This window comes from Triturus cristatus, chromosome 9, assembly GCF_964204655.1.
Source record: "Triturus cristatus chromosome 9, aTriCri1.1, whole genome shotgun sequence".
In the NCBI taxonomy this organism is placed as follows: Eukaryota; Metazoa; Chordata; class Amphibia; order Caudata; family Salamandridae; genus Triturus; species Triturus cristatus.
This window is the reverse complement of record NC_140592.1, coordinates 1,209,996,540-1,210,022,802: the sequence shown is the minus strand read 5'-3', so window position 1 is coordinate 1,210,022,802 and position 26,263 is coordinate 1,209,996,540. Positions and strand designations below refer to the sequence as shown.

The following is a 26,263-nucleotide window of genomic DNA, read 5'->3' as shown; positions in this document are numbered from 1 at the left end:
GCTCAAAGTCTCATGAGCAAATTTTTCATAAAAATATAGAAATAAATAGAACTATAGACATAAAATGTAACAAATTAATTTCTTGGGGGGCTGACTCACTGCCTCGGAGACTCACCAGGTTTATTTTAGCAATTGAAATACTGACTTGTGCATGTTCCACACTGCAGTGATCTTATTCTGTTTGTAAGAACTCCCATTGTTGGTAGATGAGGGAATTAATATATTTTTGAGCTGCCTAAAATATATTACTATATAGTCAAGGTTCTCTTAGAGATGACCAGATTTCTCCGGGGTAGAGTCCTCATTCTGCATGCTAAAAGTCATCCTTTGGGTGAAAGTATGTGACTTGTCAGTTTATGATTCTGTACAGTTATTTAGGGCAAGTTCTGATCAGGTGGTTAACTGTTCACCTTGGAACCAGGGGATATGAATTCTAAAGTTGAGCTCTTATTGAACAACATAAGTGATTCCGGCCAATAACCTTATTACTCTCTGCTTCATTTCTCCGGTCTGCCAGCATTGGAGGGCCAGGGAACAGGCTATCCACAAGTCTAGCCAAGGACCAGGGCATTCAGTTGTAAAAGCTAAAAAGGTAACACGGGTAAGATGGATGACAATAATGGAGTCTGTGAGGACCAAAATAGGTTCTAAGAAAGAAAAGCTAATCGTACCAGCCGTTCTCCTGACAGAACCTCCAGCAGTTTGATGAGCATCCGTCCATCTCGGAGGTCCAGATAGAGGTCTGAAATCCGACAGCTCACGCGGGCTAGATGGGAGTTCACCCATTTTGTAAAGGTCTTCTTCTGCACGGCTTCACGCTCATCTGGAAGTTGCAGAGGTTACATGAATGATAAATCATACCGATATCCATACACAAATTCATCTAATACATTGGTAGATACTTTAAAAAAAAAAAAAACTGCATAGTACAATTCTTCTCATACAGTGCACTCTCCACCATATGTCTCTATATTAACCACATACAGGCAAATATTTCCCTGTCTGGAGTTCACTTTAATAATAATTGCTCTTAAGCTGAATTTGGCTCCTTTTTTCCAAGCAGAAAATAATTTTCAGGTCGAATGCAGAGCGTGAATCCTTCCATCTGTTCTTGCTCACTCACCTCCTCTATTATGATGCCAGCAAGAGAACCAGCTTTATAGAGCCTTTAAAAGCATATATAAGTAAAAGGCTGAGAAGGCGGCTGATCTTCCCTGTGTAGTTTAAGAAGTATGTGCATGAAAACTGCAGTTTAGTGCCCTTAAAGGTCTCGCCTAGGCAGCACATAAGATGTCTCTTGAGACATGCTTTATCTACTGTATGGGCTCTCAGCACGCCCATCCATTCTCATTCGTTCCTTCTCATGCCTTTTGAAAAATTCCTTTTTTCGTTGGTGAATAGTTTACATATGTTCCTCCTTTTGCTTTTTTGGTCATGCCTTGGAGACTGGCCTTTTTACATGGATCATTTAACTATCGGCCATTTATGTTAATTTTGGCGCACTACTTTTCTTTTGCCTTGGCTTGTTTGGCTTTCCGAATGCACTCAGCATAGGGCTTCAAATCATGTCCTTATCTTGTTTTCCACTGTCTTTGGTTTCATGAGCGCTTTTTCAGCCGGAGGCTATGTTATTTTACATCCTATAAAATTTTTGGTTTCATTAGTTCAAATGTTCAACCCTTACATAATATCAGTCACGGCTCGCAATACTCACGGGTAGGGGGTGGGGAGGATGTCACGCGGGGGTTATCGCGTGGAAGTTACTGCAGGGGGGAAATGGGTCAAATAAAAATAAACCTTACCTGACCGGGTCCCGCGCCGCCTCTGCTCCTGAACCGGGTTCCTCCTCCTGAACAGGAACAGGCACGCTCCCTCCCCTAAGCCAATCACAACGCTGCAATGGCAGCGTTGTGATTGGTGCGGAGTCCCAGACAGCGCCCAGCCGGGCACCTGCTGGGAGGCCATTTTCTCTGCATGCAGCCTACATAGAGAAAATGTAGAGTGCACATGACTGCTTTGGTCGGCCCCAGGCCAACCAAGCAGTCAGGGCACTCAGAGTGGTGCAAGTCACTCCTCCCCGACCCACCCAACCACCCGGCCCCAACAAGGCATATCCTCCCACCCCGACCCCCCAACCAAGCATAACTCTGCCATCTGCTTTCTCACAGCACGAGAAGCAGAAAATAAAATGGTATTTAAAATACCATTTTATTTTCTGCTTCTCGCACTGCGAGAAAGCAGTGGGGCGGTGCTCCTTTGCCCTAATGGAGGAGCCTCCCCTGCATAATATACTTACTTAATCGAAGAGGTAAACATGCAGTTATTGCTCCGTTTTACGGAAATGGAAGCAGCTTTAAGCTGTGCGCTTTCAACTTTTGATATTTTCTTTTGGTTTCAATCATTGGTGAAAAAAAACAATATCAAGGGATGCCTCCTGATGCTCTCCAAATGTGGCATGTAATGTGAGGTTACTTAACAATATATCCTGCAAGTAGACAATGCAACACCACCTCAGCACCTCCTCAGCACAGCGCAGCACCACCTCAGCATCAGCGCAGCACCACTTCAGCACCAGTCAGCGTAACTCAGCACCACTTCAGCAGTGCCACAGCAGCACCACCTGAGCATCACTCAGCAGCACCTGAGCACCACCACAACAGCAGCACAGCACCACCTCAGCATCATTCAGCCCCAGCGCAGCACCACCTCAGCACCACCTCAGACCCAGTGCACCACTTCAAAACCAGCACAGTACCACAACTGCTCCAGTGCAGCACCACCTCACTATCAGCACAGCATCACTAAGCACCACCTCAGCACCAGTGCAGCATCTCCTCGGCATCACTCAGCACCACCGCAGCACCACCTCAGCATCAGCACACACCACCTCCGCATCAGTACACCACTATCATCACAGCACCAGTACAGCTCCAACACAGATTCAGCGCAGCCCCACCTCAACCACAGCATGGCACCATTTCAGCAGCAACTGATCACCAACACAGCAACACTGCAGCATTAGAGCAGCACCACCTCAGCACCACTGTAGCACCACCTCAGCATCAGCACAGCAACATCTCAGCATCAGCACAGCACCACCTCCTCAACAGTGCACCACCACCAGTGCAGCACCAACTCAGCATCAGCGCAGCACTACCTCAGCATCAGCACAGCACCATCTGAACATCAGCACAGCACAATCTGAACATCAGCACGGCAACACCTTCGCATCAGTGCACCACCACCAGCGCAGTCCCGCCTCAGCACCAGCTCTCCCCCACCTATGCAAAAACTCAGCACTACTTCAACATCAGCGCAGTACAGCATCAGCACAGCATCATCTCAGCACAACACCAGCTCAGCATCACTCAGCACCACCTGAGCACCAGCTCAGCACCGCCTTAGCACTAGCGCAGGGTGAGGTTACCTGTCTGCCAAAGTGTCTGTTAGCAATGAAAATAAGGGCCCTGTTTATCCATTTCTGTCAATTCTGAAGAAGTTTCAGATCAAAAAACCTAGATTAGGCTTGAACTATCATGAGCAACAACAAGGTATCTAGATTGCCAGAATGTGTTAACCTTCTTTCCCAAATATCTAGTTTGCAAATAGTGTCTTTGTCATGATACTATCATAAACATAAGTTGATTTTTCTATTGCTCTTCATACTGCAATTCTGCCACTTTTAAGCGCCACAAATAACAGATTTCACCATTATCAAATTTTTTATACTGAATTTACATATCTGTAGAACAATGGAAGGCTGAGATGGCCTTGCTGTCAAGAGGACTCGTAATCTGCTGTTCACCGCATGCGTTCAACTCACTGAGCTAACCGTGGCCTGTCATTGTAGAGATAAGTAGGATCCGGTTGCAGATGAATATATATAATAGGTGGGTGTCTCCCGACTAGATGAGGGTAATCTCAACTCAAAGCCATATGATGTAGCAGCGCTAACTGGTCACAGAGGTGGTTGTTACCTTTTCATAAGAAGGAAGCTCACAGGCATTGGCGAACGTTTGGGGTTAATGTTTGTTTTCTGATGCAAATGGAATATGCAAGTGTTGTTTTGTATAGTTGACTACCCCCTCATTTTTAACCACGTCCAGCAATGATGAGATGTCATTTTGCAGTCATAGCCATGTTTTCTTGCCTCCTAAAATGGGATCAGTGCTCTTCATTGGCTCCTGAAGCCACAATAAAGTTGAAAGTGGACTACAACCCTACATCTACAAGAGCCTGAGTACCTTCGATCAACCCTCAAGATATCTAGTGTCGGGGAGTTGGAGCCTAGCGCGCAACCAAGATGGCCGCGTAGGCTTACGGCTCTCGAGGGCCTCCGCAACCTCCCACGTATATCCTGACTTAATCCTGGTTTACTTGACGGGCTTTTGCAGATAAACTTGCGCTGCGGTGCCACCCGTTTTCCACTTTCAGATCGGACGCCGGGACCCGGAATGGTTGCACTCCGAAGTTTGCGGCCTGCTCTTGCCTTGGTCCCGACCTCGAGCTGGTGAAGTGCCCGGGTACGAAGTGAACAACAGCGGCTGGCTGGGCTTGACCTGCCACGGACCCCGCACTTTCACTTTCGTTTTCAAGCTTGCTCTCTGCTATCGGCCGAGAGACTCTGGTGTTTCAGAGGGGCGCGGACGGCGAAGTGTCTGGCCTGACTCTCGGATCATATATGGGCTGACTGTCGGCGACGGCTGTGCTCAATTGAATTAGCTACTTGGTCCCTTCTGGTGCGGACGGGTGCCGGCCTTGGTGGCCTCCGGATGATGGCGGCGAGACTAGACGGAGACAAGTCGAAACCCAAGTCAACCCGGAGGGGTGCCTATACCCAGGTCAATAACATGGATCGATATGCGCAGGCAAAGGGATCCCCTGGTGGCTCGCATAAATCGCCTGAGAGGTCTAAGGAGGTCTCCGGCCCATCGTCGGAATTGACCCTGCTGGACGTCATGGGCGCCATTGAGGAGATGAAGACCACTGTGGGTCAGCAGTTTGATACCTTGGCTCATAAACTGGACGCGGTCCTGATCAATGTGAATTTGGTCAGGGCAGACCTGTCCAAAACTAACGAGCGGGTCGACTCCTTGAGTCAAGCGGCGTCGAGTCTAACTGTGGACGTGGTCGCCCTGCAGACGGAGGTCCGTAGGTTGCGGCTATCCAGTGATCTGACGGACCGTCGACTTGAGGACTCTGAAAGCAGGGCTAGACGGAACAATGTCCGTATCATTGGAGTGCCGGAAAGATCGGAGGAATCTGCTGCGGATCTTTTTGTTGAGGATCTGGTGACCAATCATCTCGCGCCCAAGGGACTGAGCAAGTTTTTTGCGGTGGAGCGGGCCCACAGGATTCCGGGTGGTGCGCCCAAGGTGGGAGCTCCCCCGCGGCCTATAATCGCCCGAATCTTTAACTTTCGGGATAGGGATGCTATCCTTCAGGCGTCGAGGGTTACCGGACCGCTGAAGTTTGAGAACTCCAATGTCAGCTTTTACCCGGACTTCACGCAAGCGGTCCAGAAACAACGGCTGGGATTTTTGGGTGTCAAACGGCGCTTGAGGGACATGGAGCTGAAATATGCGATGTTATTCCCGGCGAGGCTGCGGGTTGAGTTCCAGGGTCGTTCCCACTTTTTCGACCGGCCGGAGGCGGCTGGAGACTGGTTGGATGCCCTGCCTCGGGGACAAGATCGAGACAGTCGGATGGCGGAGAGCGGACGGGATTTGGTGAAGCAGGACTAGAACTTGGTTCCTGGTGATGGACTGAACTGGTGACCTTGGCTCAACTGGACCCTAGATTGGCACAATATGCCCTTCAAATGCCCGGGGGTTGTGGGGAGCTTATTGGGGTCCTTTCCTCCTTCTGGGGTTCTTTTTGTGGTATATCTTAGGGCGACAGGCACACTGCGAGTTGGGGGGGCTGTTCGGGCTCAAGCAGGGGTGCAGGGAGGGGGGAGTTGTGGTTTGGGGATTGTGGGGGAGGGGGGTTGTTGGGGATTGTTTGTTTGTTTCGCAAGGCAATGTGAAGTTCTCTGCTGACTTATCCGGGTTGTGCTTTCCGGGATGTGGGTGTCATGCACTGGAGTGGGATGGGGGATAGGGGATTGAGAATCCTTTCGTGGAATGTGTATGGACTTGGGGACAGGATCAAGCGCGGGGTGGTGCTGCAGTTTTTGAAGCGGATTTCGCCCGACATTGTTTTCCTGCAGGAGACACACGTGATTGGGAACTCCTTCCATGCCCTAAATAGGAGGGGCTATCGCCTTGCCGCTCACTCTGGTTTCACTTCTGGCTCTAGGGGAGTGGGCATTTTGGTTAGGGCCTCTCTCCCATTGGAAGTTGATGAGGTGCTTCACGATGATAGGGGGCGCTATGTGGCACTGGTGGGGAGATGGGAGGGTAGGACTATCTCGCTCGTCGCTGTGTATGTGCCTCCGGGGTTACAGATGGCTACATTTGCTGATTTGGGGCGTTTGGTCCTGGGACTCCCTGGGGGGGTTCTGGTGTTGGGGGGTGACTTTAATGCCGTTGTCTCTGGGTTGGAGGACCGTCACCCCCCCAGGGATCTCCCTAGGGCTCAGGCCTGGTTGGGTGGCTTTTTGGACACCTTGGGACTTGTAGATTGCTGGAGATTGATGCACCCGGGTCAGGCGCAATATACCTTTCACTCGGGGGCCCATGGGAGTCTCTCGAGACTTGATTACATGCTTATGCCGGCGATCCAAGCTGGGATGATTGGGGAGGTGCGTCATTTAGCCCGAGGTATTTCTGATCATTCCCCTATATGGTTGCAACTGAAGGTTGTCCCTGGGGCAGAGGGGAGAGTGGCACCCATTAGCCCCTGGTATCTGCGTAACCCTAAGATCCGCGCGGAACTGGTCAAGTCCACTGATCACTACTTTAATGATAATATGGGGTCGGTGCCGTCGGCCGTCTCCCTATGGGAGGCTTATAAGGTGGTGATCAGGGGGCAGGCCTTGTCCCTTATCTCCCATGCTAAGAGGTGCGAGAGAGCAGAGGTGGTTCGCCTGGAAACTGAAATAGCTGAAATGGAGGAGGACTTGGAGCGGGGAGTTACTGATGAGAAAGTGCATGTTCTCAGCCTCAAACAATCAGATTATAGAGCGCTAGTCACGGAAGCCGCTAAAGGGATGAGTAGAGAGCAGCAAGGACGACTGTATGATGTGGGGGATAAGGCCGGAAAGTTGATTGCTTGGTTGGATAAGAAGGAGAGAGCGAGCAGGGTGGTGCCCGTTGTGGAGAGAATGGATGGAGTGCGTGTGACTGACCCGGTGGAGATCGTTGACTGCTTCGCGGCTCATTTCCGCGGGGTCTACTCTCCGGTTTCTGTGCGTTCGGAGGAGGATTCTCATCTGTTGCTTAGAGACATTGCATTGCCAACCCTATCGGAGGCTGATGCAGTATTGATGGAGGCAAAGTTGTCGTCAGATGAGATCGCTCTGGCCACTCGCTCGATCGCATCGGGTAAAGCTGTGGGTCCTAATGGTCTTCCCATCGAACTATATAAGTTGCGTCCCGATAAGATAGCGCCACATCTTCGGGACATGTTTTTCGCGGCACGTGCGGCGGGCTTCCTCCCCCCTGACCAACGCCTCGCCAACATAGTTGTGATACACAAAGAGGGGAAGCCGCGAGATCGCTGCGCCTCCTATAGGCCCATTTCGCTGTTGAACGCAGAACCCAAACTTCTGGCCAAGGTATTGGCTAATCGACTGGTTCGGGTCGTGGGCGACTTCATTCATCAGGATCAGTCCGGTTTCATACCTCATCGGAATACCGCTCTAAATTTGAGGCGGTTGCACGGCGTGCTTGCTAGAGCGGAATTTATACGTGAGCCGGCCATCTTGGCATCTTTAGATGCGACTATGGCGTTCGACACTTTGGAGTGGCCATATATTTGGGCCGTGTTGGCGAAATTTGGGTTCGGCCCTGAGTTTATTGGTTGGGTAAAATTACTATATGCTGACCCTCTGGCTCAGGTGGTGGTGAATGGTAGGGTATCGGCCCCCTTCGCACTGGGGAGAGGTACGCGGCAGGGATGTCCGTTATCACCCCTTCTCTTTGCACTTTCTTTGGAGCCTCTCGCCGCCTGGTTGCGTTGGGAGCCGTCGTTGCGAGGCATTAGATGGATGCCGGAGTTTGAAGACCGTGTCTCCCTTTACGCGGATGACATCCTTCTGTATCTCACCTCTCCCCGACTGTCGCTAATTGTATTGGTGGACGTCCTGAATTCCTTTGGTCGCAACTCCGGCCTGGTCATCAACTGGGCCAAATCGTGTGTTTACGTCCTCTCGGGTGAGGCCCCCCTCTTACCACGGGATTGCCCTATCCAGATTGCTACCCTGGGGTTCAAATATTTGGGAATCTTTATCTCACTGGATCCCGCGGTCCGCTATGAGCGAAACCTTCTCCCTCCCCTTCAGCGATTGAAGGCCGACGTCGCGAGGTGGCGACGACTTCCGCTCTCGCCACTCGGACGGGCGGCATTGTTTAAAATGATGTCGCTACCTCGCTTCTTGTACGCTTGCAAAATACTCTAGATGTCGTGCCGGCCCGTTATTTCCGGGAGGTGGAGGGTCTTCAGCGCCAACTGTTTTGGGATGGGCGGCCGCGGATTGCTCTCGCCAAGTTGACGCTCCCTTGGTATGATGGGGGGGTCGCCCTCCCCGATATTAAAAGATACTATTGGGCGTCTCAGTTGGCGGCGGTGAACCACGGGATATACGGTCCTGCCTTGAATCCGGCCTTCGAGATGGATAAATTTCTGCTCCCGGGTAGGGACTACAATAGGGCGCTGTACTCGGTGACCCCGGACACGCGGTTGACAGGACCCACGCAGGTTGCGGTACGTGTGTGGCACGCGGCGAACGCTGCGATGGGGTGGAGGGATCGCTTGACTCGGGCGACGCCGTTGTATGCCTCTGGGCGGTTGGGCTGTTTGTGGAGATCGAAAGGCTTTGAGAAATGGGATATGATTGGTATATGTAAGGTGGGTGATCTTTGGGCGAAAGGGTCTTTCAAAACGTTTGAAATGCTTAAAACTGAATATAAATTAAACGATAGAGAGTACTTCCGGTATGCTCAAGTCTACCATGCGCTGTGTTCGGTTTTTCCAGACGTTGCTGCTATCCCCGAGTATTCCCCACTGGAGGATAGAGTGTTGGATGGCTACGTGCCCGACAGCACTATTTCTCTGATTTATAAGAAACTCATTAATGATCGCGCGGACTTGCTGCTCCGTCTGCGGGAGGCATGGACGGGCGATGGCTTGGAACTGGACGATGAGGACTGGGTATCGGCGGTGGCCTCCCTGAAAGAGGTGGCGATCCCGGCCAGCTTACGATTCGTACAGCTGAAGATCCTTCATAGAGTGTATGTCACGGGGCCCGGTTTGCTGCGTATGGGTTACTCGATGGATGGACTGTGTAAGCGTGGATGTGGCCTGTCGGGTTCCTTTCTCCATATCTTATGGGAATGTTCGGAGGTTGTGCGATTTTGGAACGGTATCCACACCGTAATGGAGGAGGTCACGCACGTTGCTCTGTTGCCAGAGGCTAGAAGGTGTTTGTTGAATGTCTGGGAACCGAATGATTGTAATGCGGCACAGACGCAGTGGGTGACCTTGGGGCACATGGTGGCTAAGCGTAACATTTCACAGCTGTGGGGCTCCCCGAGGCCGCCCACGATCGCGGTATGGAAGGAGAATATGGACTGGTGTATGTTTAGGGAAAAGACGGTGTATGTGGCGAGAGGCAAGCCAGGGAAATGGACTAAGGTATGGGGTCCATGGAATTTATATCGAGGACGTATCTGCACCCCGCCTCTGCCATTAGAGGTCGATATTGCTTTGTCCCCCTAGCCACGCATTCTGCGGGATAGTGTGAGGTGTGTTCCATGCTTTGTTCTCCCGTTGCCCCCCACTACCGCTTCCAGACAAGAACTGCTTTGGACACTGTACGCTGTTCCCCGTCCTGGGAAGAGCACGCTGCTACTTCGGACTCTCATTGCCTTGAGTGTGTTTTATATTTAATAAAAAATGAAACTGTTTATTCCGATTGCTACTGGCCTATGGCCACGGCCTGTTACATGTGCCCACGAACTGCCGGGAGCTTTGCCTCTGGTTCATTTGAATGTGTGGCGTTGCACTGCGGGCCCTCGGGCTCTATAGCGGTCGGCCCTGGTGGTTGTAGGCCCTTGTCTGTATTTTACTGTGTACCAACGGTTTCTAATAAAACTTTTAACCAAAAAAAAAAAGATATCTAGTGTCACTGACAACCTATGAAACCTTCATAACTGAAGACAGGAAACAAAAAGATTCAGAACTCATTCAGCAATAACACAATCCTCTCTGAAGCATCTATGTCCTGCAGTCTAGTCTTGTTGAGACACTCAGAGACCCGAAAGCTATTTAGAAAAACACCTGAAAACCCATTTGTTCAAACTTTCCTTCGATCGAGCCTTGCTTTTTCTTCCCTCATCCTATCTCCTCTCTGAATCTTTCTTCTCCCATCTCTTTTGGCTTCTGCTGTTTAGTCTTCTCACTTTCTCTTCCACCTCCAATTCCTTTGACACTTCAACATGCTGCTTCCACGAGGCGGTAATATTCGCCCTTTTCGCTCCCTTCTGAGGGATCTCACCCTCAGTGCTACCAACTTCTAATTCCTCTTCCGGCAACTTCCCATCTCTCACCTGGCAGCTTTGTTCTCTTCTCAACGCTGCTATGTCTCCCTCATCGAATATTTATAATAATCTGCTGGCTGCGGTACTACTAAGGTGTGTTGAACTCCTATGTATTGGTTGACACGCTTTACAATGTTCCTTGTAAAGGATGCCAGGCATTTCAGCCTGTTGTGCCTGACATCTTCTGGTTGAGCACTGCTCCATAAAAATGGAAAAATAACTAAAATAAAAAAAAAAAAATTGTGCTCACCAGCAGCTCTATTTGTTACATATTTTATTCTATTCTATAGGAGATGCTTTTTTAAACTTGAACTAATTTCTGGTTGTAAATACATTATACAAATAAACCCCCTGACCCGGTTGATTCACAAGCCTGGTACATGTGGGGACCAGTCATCTATCACCTATGACTAAAGGGTTCATCAGAGTCTGCCTGGTATCATTGACATAAACAGATGTGTTTGCATTGCCCGGGTATGACGGCATGCAGCTGATTATGCAACCGGAATCAGTGCACTTCCTGTGTTTGGACACTGCTGCCTTGAGCAAGTGACCAACACCTGCTCCTGTCCAGCATTCATCACCACCACAAATACACTCCATGTGCAGCAGGCAAGTCCCAGCACAGACACACAGGGCCAGCAGATGCTATCATTAGCTCTTACTTAAGAGAAGCCTTTGGAACAAATGCATGAGATACAAGAGCATTATAAACGTGTTCCCATTGATGGTATCCAGGGTCATAGTTATAAAAAACAATCTGTCTTTTTTATATTTAAATAAATAGATGCAGTTCTTTTTTATAATGTATTTATTTGTATGGTTTTGGTAATTTTAATTGGAATGAATATTTACCAAAATATGGGCCATATGTAGGTAGAACGTGTTTTGCGATTCTCTAAATGCAATTTTTAGGGAATCGCAATTAGAGAATTGCAAAACGGAATGTAGGTAGGATTAGCAAATAATTTTGCGAATCCTACATATTCCTTAATTGCGAATTGCAAATTGCAATTCGCAATTAAGGAATACCTCCCCATTCCTTCCTATGGGCCTACAGGCCCATAGGAATGAATGGGAAGACATTCTGAATTAGCGAATCTCAATTAGAGAATCGCAAATTGAGAATGCAATTTCAAGTGTGCCAAGGTGTCAAAAGGACACCCTGTTGCACCCCTGAAATGAGCATGGGTGCACATGTGGTACACATACATGCCCTAAGGACATGTTTGTGCACCACATGCCACTTTGAAAAATGCAAAAATATGCATTTTTGAAAGAAATCGCAAATTACCACCAACCTGTAGTTGGTGGTAATTTGCGATTCCTTAAGGCCAAATTGCACTTTTTTGGTGCTTCTTACATTGCATTTAAGGAATCGCAAAATTTGCGAATCCTTAAATGCAATTGCAAAATAAGGAATCGCAGATTTAGCGATTCCTTATTTTGCACGCAGATTTGCATTCCTACATACCACTTAGCAAAATTGCGATCGCAAACGCCGAAATTCGGCGAATTTCGGCGTTTGCGATCGCAATTTTGCTTTCTACATATGGCCCTATGTCTATTACAAGGAAGAAAAAGCCTTAGCACAACCCAAGCACTCCCATTTGAGCTACTGTACTTTCTCTTCCCTTTTAGGACACCCCTATTTTCCGAAAACAGCACTTCACTGTAAATTTCTCTACCAGAGATTCTACAAACCAGAGACCATCTTTAACCGGTCTTCTACTCGGGAGTCATTAATTTTGCTACTTTATCAGATCTCCCTACCTGACTCGCTTTTAGGCAGGAGATGTTGACGTCACTGTTGACTCTACTTTGAGATAGGCTAAGCTTGACTGCAGAGCGAAGGGCGAGAGAGCTTGAACGACCACCCTATTTTAACGACAACTGCTTTGACTAGTGAGGAGGAGAGAGATGACCCTCCTGATTTCCCATTCTTCCAACCTCCTAAACATCACCTGACAATTTTATAAAATACTTGATGAATTTCAAAAGTTTTGAGAACAATTGCAAACTGGGTTTTAAAAGCTAGGAACCCAAATGGAGGCAGAGAAAGGTAAAGGCGATTGGCTGCGACAAGTGCCCTTGATGAAGCTGATGGCGGTGTTGGAGAGGCTCTGTTCTGTTGAAGTATGCACTGTTAAAACTGACTAGACCAAAATTAATAAGTGCAAACTAAATAAATGGCATACCCCTGCTGATTATCTTGATCATTTGAAAGATATGTTTGATGATTATTCTGGTATTGTTCCCTTTCACTTTTACTCTGATTTCTCCTATTCACGCTGATATGCTCTGTGCTTTTATGTATTTTTATGAAATTGAACTTGAATTTTACCTTTTAATTAGCTGTTGTTTTTTGCTGTTGCATTATCCTCTGTTTTACTGAGTGTGTTATACTCAGTTCCCTATTTCCTGCACTTCACTTTGTGGGGCTATTCCTCCCCGGTGGCCATTTTGTTCGGCCACACACTCCCTCCGGGCGGCGCTCTAGTCGCTGCACGCTGTCCTGCCTAATCCCTATTTAACGGGCAGAGAACGGACGTGCAGCGCCTGAAAGGCTCCCTTTCACTTTTACTCTGATTTCTCCTAGTCACGCTGATATGCTCTGTGCTTCTATGTATTTTTATGAAATTGAACTTGAATTTTAACTTTTAATTAGTTGTTGTTTTTTGCTGTTGCATTATCCTCTGTTTTACTGAGTGTGTTATACTCAGTTCCCTATTTCCTGCACTTCACTTTGCGGGGCTGTTCCTCCCCGGTGGCCATTTTGTTCAGCCACACGCTCATTCCGGGCAGCGCTCTAGTCGCTGCACGCTGTCCTGCCTAATCCCTATGTAACGGGCAGAGAACGGACGTGCAGTGCCTGAAAGGCTCCCTTTCACTTTTGCTCTGAGTTCTCCTATTCACGCTGATATGCTCTGTGCTTTTATGTATTTTTATGAAATTGAACTTGAATTTTAACTTTTAATTAGTTGTTTTTTGCTGTTGCATTATCCTCTGTTTTACTGAGTGTGTTATACCCAGTTCCATATTTCCTGCACTTGCACTTTGCGGGGCTGTTCCTCCCCGGGTGGCGATTTTGTTTGGCCATACGCTCCCTCCGGGCAGCGCTCTAGTCGCTGCACGCCGTCATGCCTAATCCCTACTTAATGGCCCCAGAACGGACGCGCAGCGGACGTGATTTTTTGGCTAGTGAACAACCGGACACCATGTTTCTCACTGAGACATGGCTACACATGAGCTCTGGCCCTGATGTAGCTGCAGCTCTACTGTTTAATTATGCTATAGTCAGGAAAGATAGGGACATCAAGACAGGTGTTGGCATTGCTATGATTTATAAAACGCCCTACCTGTGCAAATTTGAAGACCTGCCATTTACGAGCTGAGAGGCAGCTTTATTTAAGCTTGCCCTGACCCCTAAGTTCACTTTCTCAGGCATACTAGTTTATCATCCCCCAGGGCCGTCCGGACTAGGGGCCTCATTTTTTCCTGATTTAATTACCCCTTTTCTTTTAAATGCCGCTAACATTTCAATCTTGGGTGACCTTAATTTACACGTGGATGACGCTGTATGTACTACTAGCGCTACTTTTATCGCTGATTTGGCAGCAATGAATATTGCACTTTGTAACTCTGGTCCCACTCACTTGGCCAGCCACGTATTGGACCCTATTTTTCCAGTTTACCCAACATTCAATGCACCCCAGCACTTCCCTTATCCTGTTCGGATCATTTTGTGATCGGCTTCCATTTTAAGATCTCAGTGTCCTCACTTGCAGTCACACCTGACACCAGGAAGCTAACTAGAAACTAGGGAAAACTGGATATTGAAGCTCTCAATAAAATGTTGTCTACAAACTTTCCCATTACCAAACAAATGTCTGTCAGGTATTCGTGTGCTGTCCAAAATTGGCTTTTAAATGCCATTGATACTTGTCTCCCACCCTCAATTAAGAAGGTGAACAACCACCGCCCCCCTGCTCCTTGGTTCACCAAGAAATTAAACACGGAGAAAACCAAATGCAAAGCTTTGGAAAGACGCTGGGGGAGGAACTATGCGTCTGATACCAAACTCGCATATAAAATGGCAAAAAGAGAATGCCACACTCTTTGTAAGTCAGCTCGTGCTGAATATGTCTCGTTCACCATCTCTAGTGCGCAGAACTGCTCTAGGACACTATTCAAAATGGTCAAAGAACTTTCTGGCTCTGTAACTCAATCTACTCCCTCCACCCTGAATGGTTTGCAATGTGAAAACCTTGCCGAATTCTTCCTCTATAAAGTGGAGAAAATATACTCTGAGATGAAGGGCATGAAACCAGGTAACCCCCTTCAGCAAATACTTATAATCCCCTCAAGCAGCTAGAACCATCGCTCACAGAGATAGCAGGATCGCTGAGTCCATGAATAAACTGGAAACTTGGTCTCCATTAGATATGAGCTCCTTTAAACTGCTCTTGGCTAATATGAAATCTGGCTCACCCTGTGATCCTCTTCCGATCTCGGTGCTGCAGCAACTTGAGCTGCCTTCACTTACAATAATCTTGGAACTCTTGAATGACTCCTTACAGGAGGCAACGGTTCCCCCAGAGTGGAAACGTGCAATGGTGCTTCCTCTTTTGAAAAAGGCTAATGCTGATCCTGATCAGCCAGCTAACTATCGGCCTATTTCATTACTCTAGGCCTTCTCAAAAATCTTAGAAAGACACATTAACTCACAGTTATCTCAGTTTGTTGAGTCACAAAATTCTTTACACTCATCTCAGTCGGGCTTTAGAGGCGGATTCTCAACCGAAACTGCCCTTCTTGGAGTTACGGAAAAGCTGAGACGTCATTTGGATTCTGGAGACACGGTGGCCTTCATATTACTTGACTTGAGCGCAGCTTTCGACACGGTGTCTCACACCGTGTTAGTAAAAGCCTTACAATCTTTGGGTGTTGCTGGGCCGGCACTTAATTGGCTTATTTCTTTCCTCACGGATCGCACGTTCCAGGTTTTTTCCCCATCGGCCAGCTCTGATACTCACTCCTCTCCTTATGGGGTGCCCCAGAGCTCCATTCTTAGCCCTCTGTTATTAAACGTGTATGTCAGACCTCTGGCGGACATTGCAGAGGAGGCTGGGTTGTCTCTGTTCTCCTATGCCGACGACACCCAGATTATCTTCTCTCTCTCTGCCGCGAGGGCGTCTGAGTCATCTGCTTTCCAGTTGGGGTTGAGTAAGATCGCATCCTGGATGCGGACCAGTTTTCTCAAACTCAATGGAGAGAAAACTGAGGTCCTGATTTTGGGGAAAAATAAAGATCTTTTGGGTTCCCAACACTGGCCCACTGAAATGGGTGCTTTTCCTCAGCCTTCCCGCCAAGTCGGCAATCTAGGCTTCATCATCGATGATCAATTATCTATGAGACAACAAGCCGTGAAGGTGGCTGCAACCTGTTTCACCATCCTGAAATGGCTCAAAAAGATGATCTGGATGCTGCCCAGTCCCACCCAGAGAACCGTAGTCCAGGCTCTTGTCACCTCTAGACTGGACTACGGTAACATTCTTTATCTGGGGGCTAACAAGGATGTGACATGCAAGCTGCAAGTGGTGCAGAACTCCGCCGCTAGACTGCTCTGTCGAGTCCCCAGAGCAACCCCTATTTCTGTCTCTCAGCGTGACCTTCATTGGCTCAGGGCAGAGAACCAAATTAAGTTCAAAGCCCTAAGGTATATGTTTAAGATCAAATCTGGAGTGGCTCCTCAATACCTACAAACCCTGGTTCACCCTTATTTGCCCTCACGCCCTCTTCACTCTACCACTGAGGCAAAATTTTCGATCCCTAGAATCAGACTGTCACGCATGGGCGGTAGATCTTTTTCCTGCTTGGGTCCCTCCTTATGGAACGTTCTTCCTGTGTCGCTCCACAATGAAACCGCCTACGCAAACTTCTGCAAATGCCTAAAAACATGGATGTACAACCAATAATCTCTCCCCTCTTTCTCTGTTCCTTTCAGGTTGGCGCTGGGAAAAACGTTTTGCGTAGCTGTTGCGCCTTACAAATCTAATTAACAACAACATTGGGAATACTTTGGAAACCACTCAAGAGGCTGTTGGAGCAGCATTCATTAAATGGGTATTGCCCAAGATACAGGAACATTGAAGAACAATACAAATTTGTTGGAGAATGGAGGGCCTTTAAGAATTGTTTTCAGCTGCAAATCTTTGTGTTGCTGGGCGAGAACGAAAGAAAGAACCCACTGAAACTAAAAGTGATGTCTTGACAAGTGCAATCCTTCCAGCTCATTCCTCACTACGTCACTGATCCTGCGTCTCTCTCTTTGGGTCCAGTTATGGGCAGGTATGCTTTCCACTCGAAGTCAACACTACCTGCAAGCCTGCTGAGGAGAGATCCTTCATGCACATTGAGTTGCACTGCATTTTGCACTAGTGATGGTGTCTATGTGCACTGTACTGGACATTCTGTCATAAATAAGGACTCGTGCAATAATGAATCTGTAAAATCTTCACCTCAATGTCTGATGTGCATTCCACTTTGTGGTTCGAACAGTATAAAGCCACAGATTGTGTTTAACTGATAAACTAGTTAATTTAGGGTAAATCCCCTGAAAAAACGTCCCCGCTTAGCACAATACATAGGTGGGAATCTGCCCAGTCATTGCTGCTTTGCTGAAGCAAGGGGCTTGTGGGGCCTGCAGCAACCATGTGTAATACTTCTATGTAACACATGACTGTACCTGCTAAAGAAAGCTATTGTTTTGTTCAGAAAGTATCTGCCACACTGATGTTGTCCCGCTCAGTTTTCTTGTGGTTTCAAACCATGAAACCATTCTTTCATGTGTACCTATAAAGGCTGCAGGCTTCATTGTTATGGAGTTGTATTTTGTCTTCTTCATTCCCATACACACTATCAGACAATATAGTTACGCTTCCTTATTTTCTGGGGGCTAACTTGTTTGGCACCAGGTAAAAAGAATCATGTTCGATCTTCTCGCCGGCAACCAAGAAAGATCTAGACATCCTCAGCTTCTCCAAAGTACTCACGCTGGTTTAGTTTGTTGGTTGTTTCTGGCTCACTGGCTGGCTGAAATGGCTAAAAAGTGACATAAAGTGTCTCAAGAGAAAATGGAGTTTTGTTTGCATCATGTTTGATATTTAGGTTGCAACATCTTGGCGGCAGAAAGACTCATGTCTGCCAATCACATGGAAAATATTCATTACCTCTCCATGCCAGTTGCTGTCTCCCAGGTATGAACTTTTTTCGGGATGGCGAAGTAGTGTAGGCAGTGGGTTCTGGGGTATGCTAACACTGTAAAACCATTGTAAGATTTAATAATGAAAGACACCCCTGGTCCTTTGCCTTGGTCAAAAGAGGCAGAACAAGCAATTGTATCTCTCAAACAAGCATTGTCCTCTGCACCAACATTAAAATTACCTGCGTATACTAAATCATTTACACTGTGTGGTCAAGAGAGGGAGGGACTTGCTTTGGGTTTGTTGGTGCAAGATCATGACAAACCCAGTTGTTCATTATTCCTTTGTCCTCCCCGTCATGAGGGTGGGACTGCCACTGTGCCTGTGTACATTGGGTGGTGCCGCCCATCTGGTTGTAGCATCTGATGACACTGTGTCTGGATCACTTCTCTTTTTTGCTGTACTTCATGCTGCAGCTGCGTTGTTGTTGACAATAAAACTCAGAACCTTTTCATGTCCGGGTTGTCAAGATACAAAATGCTATTACTTTCTGCTTCTCAGATAACATTGTTACACTTCCTGTGTTGAAACGTGCTTCTCTTTTCTCTTTGGTTCTTGATGTGGAACCTCACAATTGCATCCTCACAACTGCCCACTTGATCAACCCTTGTATTGACCTCACAGATGCACATTTAACAAATTGTGATCTAGTGCATTACATTGATAGTTTATGTCTCGGAAATGATAAATGAATTCATGTACAGTCTGCTCAAGGAGCAGAACTGACCCAAAATGGTCTGTTATCAGATATTGTATCTTTAAACTATTTTGACCTTTTGGTGAGGATCATCACTTTTGTAGCCAAAATGAGCATGTTCGGAGTGATTTTCATGCTTCCAGGGGGTCAAAACCCAAGATTTGGGGTATGGGTTAAAGTGAATGGAAACTACCCATTTGCTCACTTTGAGCCCTTAAGTCACTTGTGCTTGCATCTTAGCTGCCCAGAAAACTGTGAAGATGGTCACTGACTCAAAATCTGCCTTTGGAGAGGCCCATGATTTTGAACTCCTGTGGATGCAACAAGAGTTTCTCAATTCAACAGGAAACCCTTTTTAAATCTCGGTATTATGTTTTATAACGTGTTCAGGTACCTTCCAAGGTTGCTATTGTCAAATGTGTGGCACATCAATGTCTCAGGATGAAGTGTCTAAGGATGATGCTTCTGCTGACCAAACTGTTAAAATGGCTGCTTTGCATCCCAGTCCTAATCTCACTCGCTGTGTATCTCAGGTTGCGGAGGTCCTTATACCACCCTTAACGATCTCGCTGAACTACAAGAATGTTACACAGTGAAGCTAGTATACAACTAGAATACAGATACAAAAGACACCGCGAGTGAGCGTGGCAAGACAAGCAAGGGAGTGCGGCTTCACTGACAGTACTGCTAACAACATTTCCCTTTATTATACCGCTGTGTTGCCTATATTAGTCGAGAAGTCCTGATCTGCACTGCAGGTACCCACTGGTTTGTTGCTTTGCTCCTATCCATTGCCCAACAGTACTATCATACCCGTGTCACATGCCCTGATGCCTATCCACCTCTATGGTGCCACTTTCTCCATATTCAAATAGATTTAATTCATATGTCTCCATGTTCTTCGTTTTTTTTTTCTACTTTTACTGTGCATATTCTCTGAATGAACTGATGCCGACATATGTTCCAGATAGTTGACGCTATCACTGTTGCTAAGAAACTGCTCTGAGTTTCATAGCAAAGTTTGGAATCCCCACTAAATCGGAAGTGACAAAGGAACCCACTTGGTGTTTCTTGTAGTTCAGAAACTGTGTAAAGCTTTAGGGATTAAACAATACCTTCATTTTGTGTATTATCCTGAGTCCCCCGGGAAAACTGAACATTACAATGGGACTTTGAAAAGCAAACTATCTATGATGGTGGCAGAAACTGCCTGTGTACAGCAGACATAGACAATGGGAAACGTTTAAAGACTACATTTTACCCTCTCTTCCTATTTTCATCCAATCCTTGTTTCAGACTACAATCCTACAAATATATTTCTCTAATTACATGACCAAGAAAATCGGCTACTGTTTATTGTCTGAACAACAACAAACTTTATAAAGTTATTAAACAAATTATAGTTTGTCCAATATAGAAGAATGCCAATAGCAAAGATAGAAAAGGGGTGTCCATAAAGCCTCAATTTGTCTTTCTATTATCTCCATAATTCTGAATGAAAAAAGACTTTCAAAGCTGAAATCAGTTTTAAATATTATGTACACATACAATCAGGGATCTCAAAGACCTTCAAGTATTGATAAACATGAAGTATGACTAACATAAATAGAAAAAGCAGGTGTGGGCATTCTGAAATAGAAAACAAACACATTGATTACAACATGGCTAGAAGGACAGTAGCGACAAACCTCAAAATGAAACAACAAGCGGTCAAAATCCACATTATCCAATCGAAGGGTTTACTTACAACCATGCAAAAAGTTCAGTTCCTGACAAGAAAACACAACCACTACTGCCAATGACAAAACATCACACCTGAGAGATTGCAAGCTTTTCTGTTTCCCAACATTCCTAAAACATTTTTGCAAAATTGTAAAACAGAAAACGAAATCCTATCGAAAATTACACTCTGGAGGGTTTGTAGATTGCAGATGAAGAGCAAAATGATATCTCTGCTAAATCCTTTCATTTGCAAGGATGTCCTTTACTGACTCTGTCTGGTCCTTAGTGCAAATCTCCGAGGAGGGTGGCAGAGTTGAGTGGTAGATTTATTATTATGGTGCCTACTCTCACATCACCCTCCCTCCTGAAAGTCAAGCCTGTCCCTCCTTGCTTTCAGGAAGCTGCCAGGTCTGCTGTTTTGCTGAGTCACTCTATGAACAGAATGTCTTTAAGGAGGATAAATATAATCACTGATATAAGATCTGGTCTTGACCTCACCACGGTCAATAAATAACAAAACAAAATTATTAATACTATAGATATCTCTGACATTGAATTCCTATGCCACGTAGCAACGTAACAGGTTTACAAAGTTATGTTTGACAGAGCAAACAAAATACCCTATAAGAAGAATCAGAGTGATACCAAAGGAACATATTTCCTCCCACGTAGAGAAACTCCCTCTTCATGAGCAAAAGACAGAAAAATAGCTGGGAAATGGGTCCCTGTGTGGTCTACATGGACCAACACTGGTGATGTGTTTGAAAACACACTCTACAAGCAATCCCTCTTCTACACGCATTGGATGAAGACAACTGCCTTATAGCCGATATATCATCTACACTTCATATTTAGTTGCTCTGCTGGTTTTCCCATCAACTCCTATAACATCAAGATGCCACCATTTAGTGCACAAATAAACTATAAACGTCAGGGAGACCGCAAAAAAAGATGATGCATCCCTTAATAAGAGACCCCAAAAAAGATGATGCATACCTTAATAGGAGACAACAAATGCAATGAGGTGAGGACGGCACTAAATCAATCGCTATTAATGGTCGTTGGATAAATATCTACATTTAAGAGGAAAATATACTAGAACAAACAAAGACACAATTTTAACCTCTTGAGTGCCCATGACGAGATGGTCTCGTCATGGGCCGCGGTTGCGCTGTGCCCATGACGAGACTATCTCGTCATGAACCCCGCCCGCTAATGAAAGGGCCGGCACAGGGCGGGGAAAGGGCGGGGCACTCAAGGGGTTAATGTAGGTTGTGGTGTTTACACTTGGCGCTGACATTTGCTCTCTTTCTTAATCTCTCAAAAATCATTCAAATTGGTTTGAGATTATACAAAATGGCCAATCTATGTCATGCAATGCGAAAATATAATGTGCGGACTACTGAGAGCCTTATTCAAATCTCTATATCATCAGTAATATATGCTCTAGAGGCACCTGTTTCTGGACATCATCAACAAGACTTCAGCACAAGAACTAAATGCTGGGTCTCTACAATATGCTTTGCAGAACAGTGATCAATATTTGACTTGCTGCTGAATGGGTTTATACATGTTTGTATCCTTATTGAGTCTAATATTTCTGATCAATTTCTCTACACCATCTTTCATTATGTTTTGGTTCTTCTAATATCAATGTCCTACTGATATGTCTACCTTAAATTCTGCTTAATGTTGTATTGTTTTTCTGATTGTGTATTATTCAAGTTAGACAAAGAAAAAAGTTGGGGTCTCAAAATAAATAAAAATACAACAGTAATACATGCACTAGTACTTTTTTTAAATGAATTAGATCTGAAACTGAACTTCACCCCAGTCCCCATAAAATGAGCCATCTCTTGGAATTTGGCACAAAACAATCAGATGCCACTGAACAATCAAAAGAACCAGGTGCTAGATTGAATCCTCTGGTACATGACTGATGCTGGGTATGTAATGTTGGAAACAACACAACAGTAGGTCTGGCACCCAGTACCTGCTAAAGCCTTGATCCTCGATCTCTCAAACAGCCGTGCTGAACTGTTGTCATTGTCTATCTCATCATCCACAGTTTCCCAGCGCGTGTTGATGTGGGTATATTGCTGCTGGATCTCCAAGTTATCGAAATCTCTTGGGGTAGTCATCCTCTTCCCTTTTTAGGTCCTGGAGCTGCTGTGATCATGGAGAAGTCCTACAATACAAAGATGTGACTCTGTTATGATTGATGTGTGTACATTGTATTTTGTCATGTTTTTGGTACTTCTAATATCATACTGCTACTCATGTATGAATTTTAAATTATGCTGAATTTTATATTGTTTTTCTGATTATATGGTATTCAAATTTGACAATCAAAACAACTTGAGGAATTAGAATAAATACAAACATAGCTGTAGTACATTTATATTAACTTCTAATAACCTGTAACAATGTGGTGCAGCTTATTATTCTAGAAAGACATTCATTCTGATCACAATGCATTCCCTCCTGGGCGGTGCACATCCAAAATCACCATACAGAACCTAACATTGCAATTTTCTTGTGTCACCCCTTTTGAACGGTAGAACCCTAATTCATGTTTACGCTATGTAAATGGGGAGATGGCTGCTTTTCATGGATGTCAACTTGCATGATTATAAAAACATTTTCTGCAAGTTTGCAAGTAGAAACACAATTGGAAGTTCAACCTGGAGCTCTCCGTGGCCTGGCCACACCAAGTCATAACGGAGAATGCAAAACACCAATATGTGGGTGTATACTATAGCTTAAAACCACTGTGTAAGCAAGTTAATAAATTATACTGGGGCACTGGCAATAAATGGTACTGAAATTAAATAAAACATTTGTTGGCGTACAACAAAAAGAAGAAAGTACAATCAATTGAATATTTTAGGGTCATCTTAAAGCAAATCTAATACTGAAAAAGTGGATGATCAGAAATCAGAAAGAGGAACTTGAGTAGAGAAAAGCCAATAAAGGCTCATTGAAAACTAAAAGCTTTACGTGATTGGGAATTAACTCATATGATAGTTAAAGGGGAAAGTAAAAAAGATAGAAATTGAGTTAGATCCCATTGCAGCTTTTGAAAGTTTTAATAAAAGCCGAAACACGGCACTCCGACCAATCACGACACTGCTGTAAGTCAGCATTGTGATTGGCTGGTGAGTCTAGGAGCCTGGGTGCTTCCTGTTCCTGCATTGGAGGAGAGGCGGCTGGGGCTGACAACGACAAGGCAAGTCTTTTTTTTTTTAAAAACTCTTCCTCCCCCCGTCACCGTTCCGAAGCAGCCGCCACTGCTGACCTCAGCGGGCCACCATCCCTGTGATGGATGTGATTCCTAATGGGTTGCAAACTGCAACCTACCTCATTAATATTCATGAAGTAGGTCGATTTGCGACCCACAAGGAATCCCTAAATGGAACTCAATGCGTTTCGTACATTAGGAAAACCGGTTTCCTAATTGTGATTCGGAGAGACCCGCCATTAGGAAATCAGTATTGCTAATGTTTGTACATCTGTTGCATGCTCCCCTCATTCGTGGTAATGAAGATGAGAATCCGAGTGTTCGATGTTACCGGGTTTTACCCCACTTTGAAATTATCTTTTGGCTGCTAGTAACAGTGCTTCAATGGGATTGGCTTCTTGGCAAATAAATGTTTATAGTCATTACTCTTGCTGGAGTAATGTTTTACAGCACCGCCGCGGTGTAGTAAAAAAATATCATAGTCAGAATATTGTCTTTCATTAACATTGTACCCTAAGTATTGTTTACAGATATATCACTGTATTAGAGCTAATAATAGGAAATAAATAAATTAATTTGCATCCAGAGGGACGATGTTTTCATAAAGGAGATATTAGACACAATATTTATGTCAGACGATATTTCTGCAAAAACCTATTCTGACAAATCAACTGTCACGTCACAGTGATAAATTACTTTCTGTACAATAATGTTCACTATTTTACTATTTTATATGCTGTAATCCATGTATTAAATGGCAGTCACTAATTTCTTTATAATCGGCGACCTGTGACGCACCCTGCCGCCAATTATAAAGAAAAGATGTCAGAACTCAACTATTATAAGTTATTACAGTTGAGTTCTGACCTCACAACGCCAGCTGCCAGAGCCAGCAGCTGAGGTGAGAGGCAGGTCAGGGCACGGAGCACAACTGAAGCAGCTGCTCAAAGCAACAAAAACAGAACATTGCTTTTCCTTCTTTTGCTCTATTTTTCTAGCTTACAATGACAAGCAGAGAGAACATGTTTATTGTTTGCACTCCTTAGATAGTTAGAGAAAAGCTAAGATATCTCTGCATGTTCTACACATTACAAGCTACTACAGCTTTTTTTTTTTAACTGACTTGTATTGAACTGTTTCTAATATCTGTTTGCAACAAATAGCTAACAGTTTTTTGGATGTTTAATTTTGTATTAGAGGTTTTATTTTTATTCTGCTTGTTTGCAAATAGGCTCGTTCTTTCATAGGAAAGAGCTATGCACCAACTTTTTAAGTGGTTTGTGGGAAAGATGATGGCGTGATCATGAATTATTTGGAATAAAGTACCCCATGGCGTACATGATAAGGATATTGCAAGTCACCTCAGAGTTCCATAACCTCATAAAGGAACTCTGGTTCGTTCCTCTATATGGTTATCGAATTCCTTGGTGGCTTGCATATCCCTATTATGTACACCAGGGGGAACTTTATCTCATATATAATTGCTACTTCTAGGATTCTTGGAGAACATGACAGAGCCTCACAAGAATGGAGACACCCCCCATGCCCCAGAATAGGACAGGAACAGATAATAGACCCGGGCACTCTAAGTGGCCTCATTAGGGAATCAGAGAGCTACAATTGCAAATTGGGGCAGTTGTGAAGTTGTAAAGAGACGCTGACGTCGTAAAGATGTTTTGCAAGGTATGGCGGCTGCATCCACTTGTGCATTCTTTTTTTTGTTGCATATTTATATAGCGCAAACTCGACTCGAAGGTATTGGAGCGCTTTACATAGCACCGTATTTACATTACACATTCAGGCACGGGGAGATTAAGTGATTTGCCCAGAATCACAGGATGTGGACGCGACCCCGAGGCTCGAACCCTGGTTTCCAGCACCAGTCGGCAGTCTAGCAGGAAATGTTTGGGGTAATATCACAATAGTCAACAGTAAAAACCAGCCCAGCCAACCAGAAAACAGACCCACAAACAGGCATAAACCAGCCCACAAACTGACCTGTCAGACAGCCCTTCTGGCACTGCCAGTCCAGCCCTGCCCACCCCCACTGCCCCGTGTTCACCCCTTCAGAGAGATGCCACCAGATCAGGTCTATGTGAAAAGTGGTGTAATATTTACAGTAAACATCGATCCGACACAATGTTTCAGGCAGGATTCAAGGACCCTTAAATAAAAGGTAAATTATTAAAAAGTCCAAGAACGACACATACTGGCAGACCCTTTACTTTTTGTAACTATTGGGGTGTAAAATTGTGAACCAGTGTCGCAGTGACAGTTAAAAAGTATTTCTTTCTAAATTCTCCTTTCCCCCCCCCTCCAGTGCAGGGGGTTCCTGGAAAGGCGTGGCCATCCGATAACTGAGGGTTCCCTTGCTCGAGTGACAGGTTTGGTATCTCTGAAAAACAGCCGGCGCCGGCTGGCCTCGTTCCTTTGCTGCCAGAGTCAAGGGTTACAGCAGACAAAATGGAGTCAGTCCCCAGGACTCAAGACCCAGGCGGGGCGTGAACAAACCCCGCTCCCTCCTCCACCCCCGCCCTGGCTTAAAAGGAGGAACAGCTTCAAATAGATCTGTGTCTCAAATACCGGCTACAGCTGCCTTGTGCTTTTCCTCCGCCGCCACCTATGCTGAGAGCTG

At 45.6% G+C, this 26,263-nt stretch overlaps 1 protein-coding gene across 1 annotated transcript in view; it reads right to left on the bottom strand.

Moving 5' to 3' along the window:
• The window catches only part of SPTB (spectrin beta, erythrocytic), a 232,153-nt gene that overhangs the window by 138,040 nt on the left and 67,850 nt on the right, over positions 1–26,263 (bottom strand). Inside the window, exons 2-3 of the mRNA XM_085627228.1 lie at positions 22,381–22,575; positions 672–823 (exon numbers count right to left, since the gene is read on the bottom strand). Coding sequence (XP_085483354.1) covers positions 672–823; positions 22,381–22,528 — 300 coding nt within the window. The 5' untranslated portion in view covers positions 22,529–22,575. The remainder of the gene's footprint in view (positions 1–671; positions 824–22,380; positions 22,576–26,263) is intronic.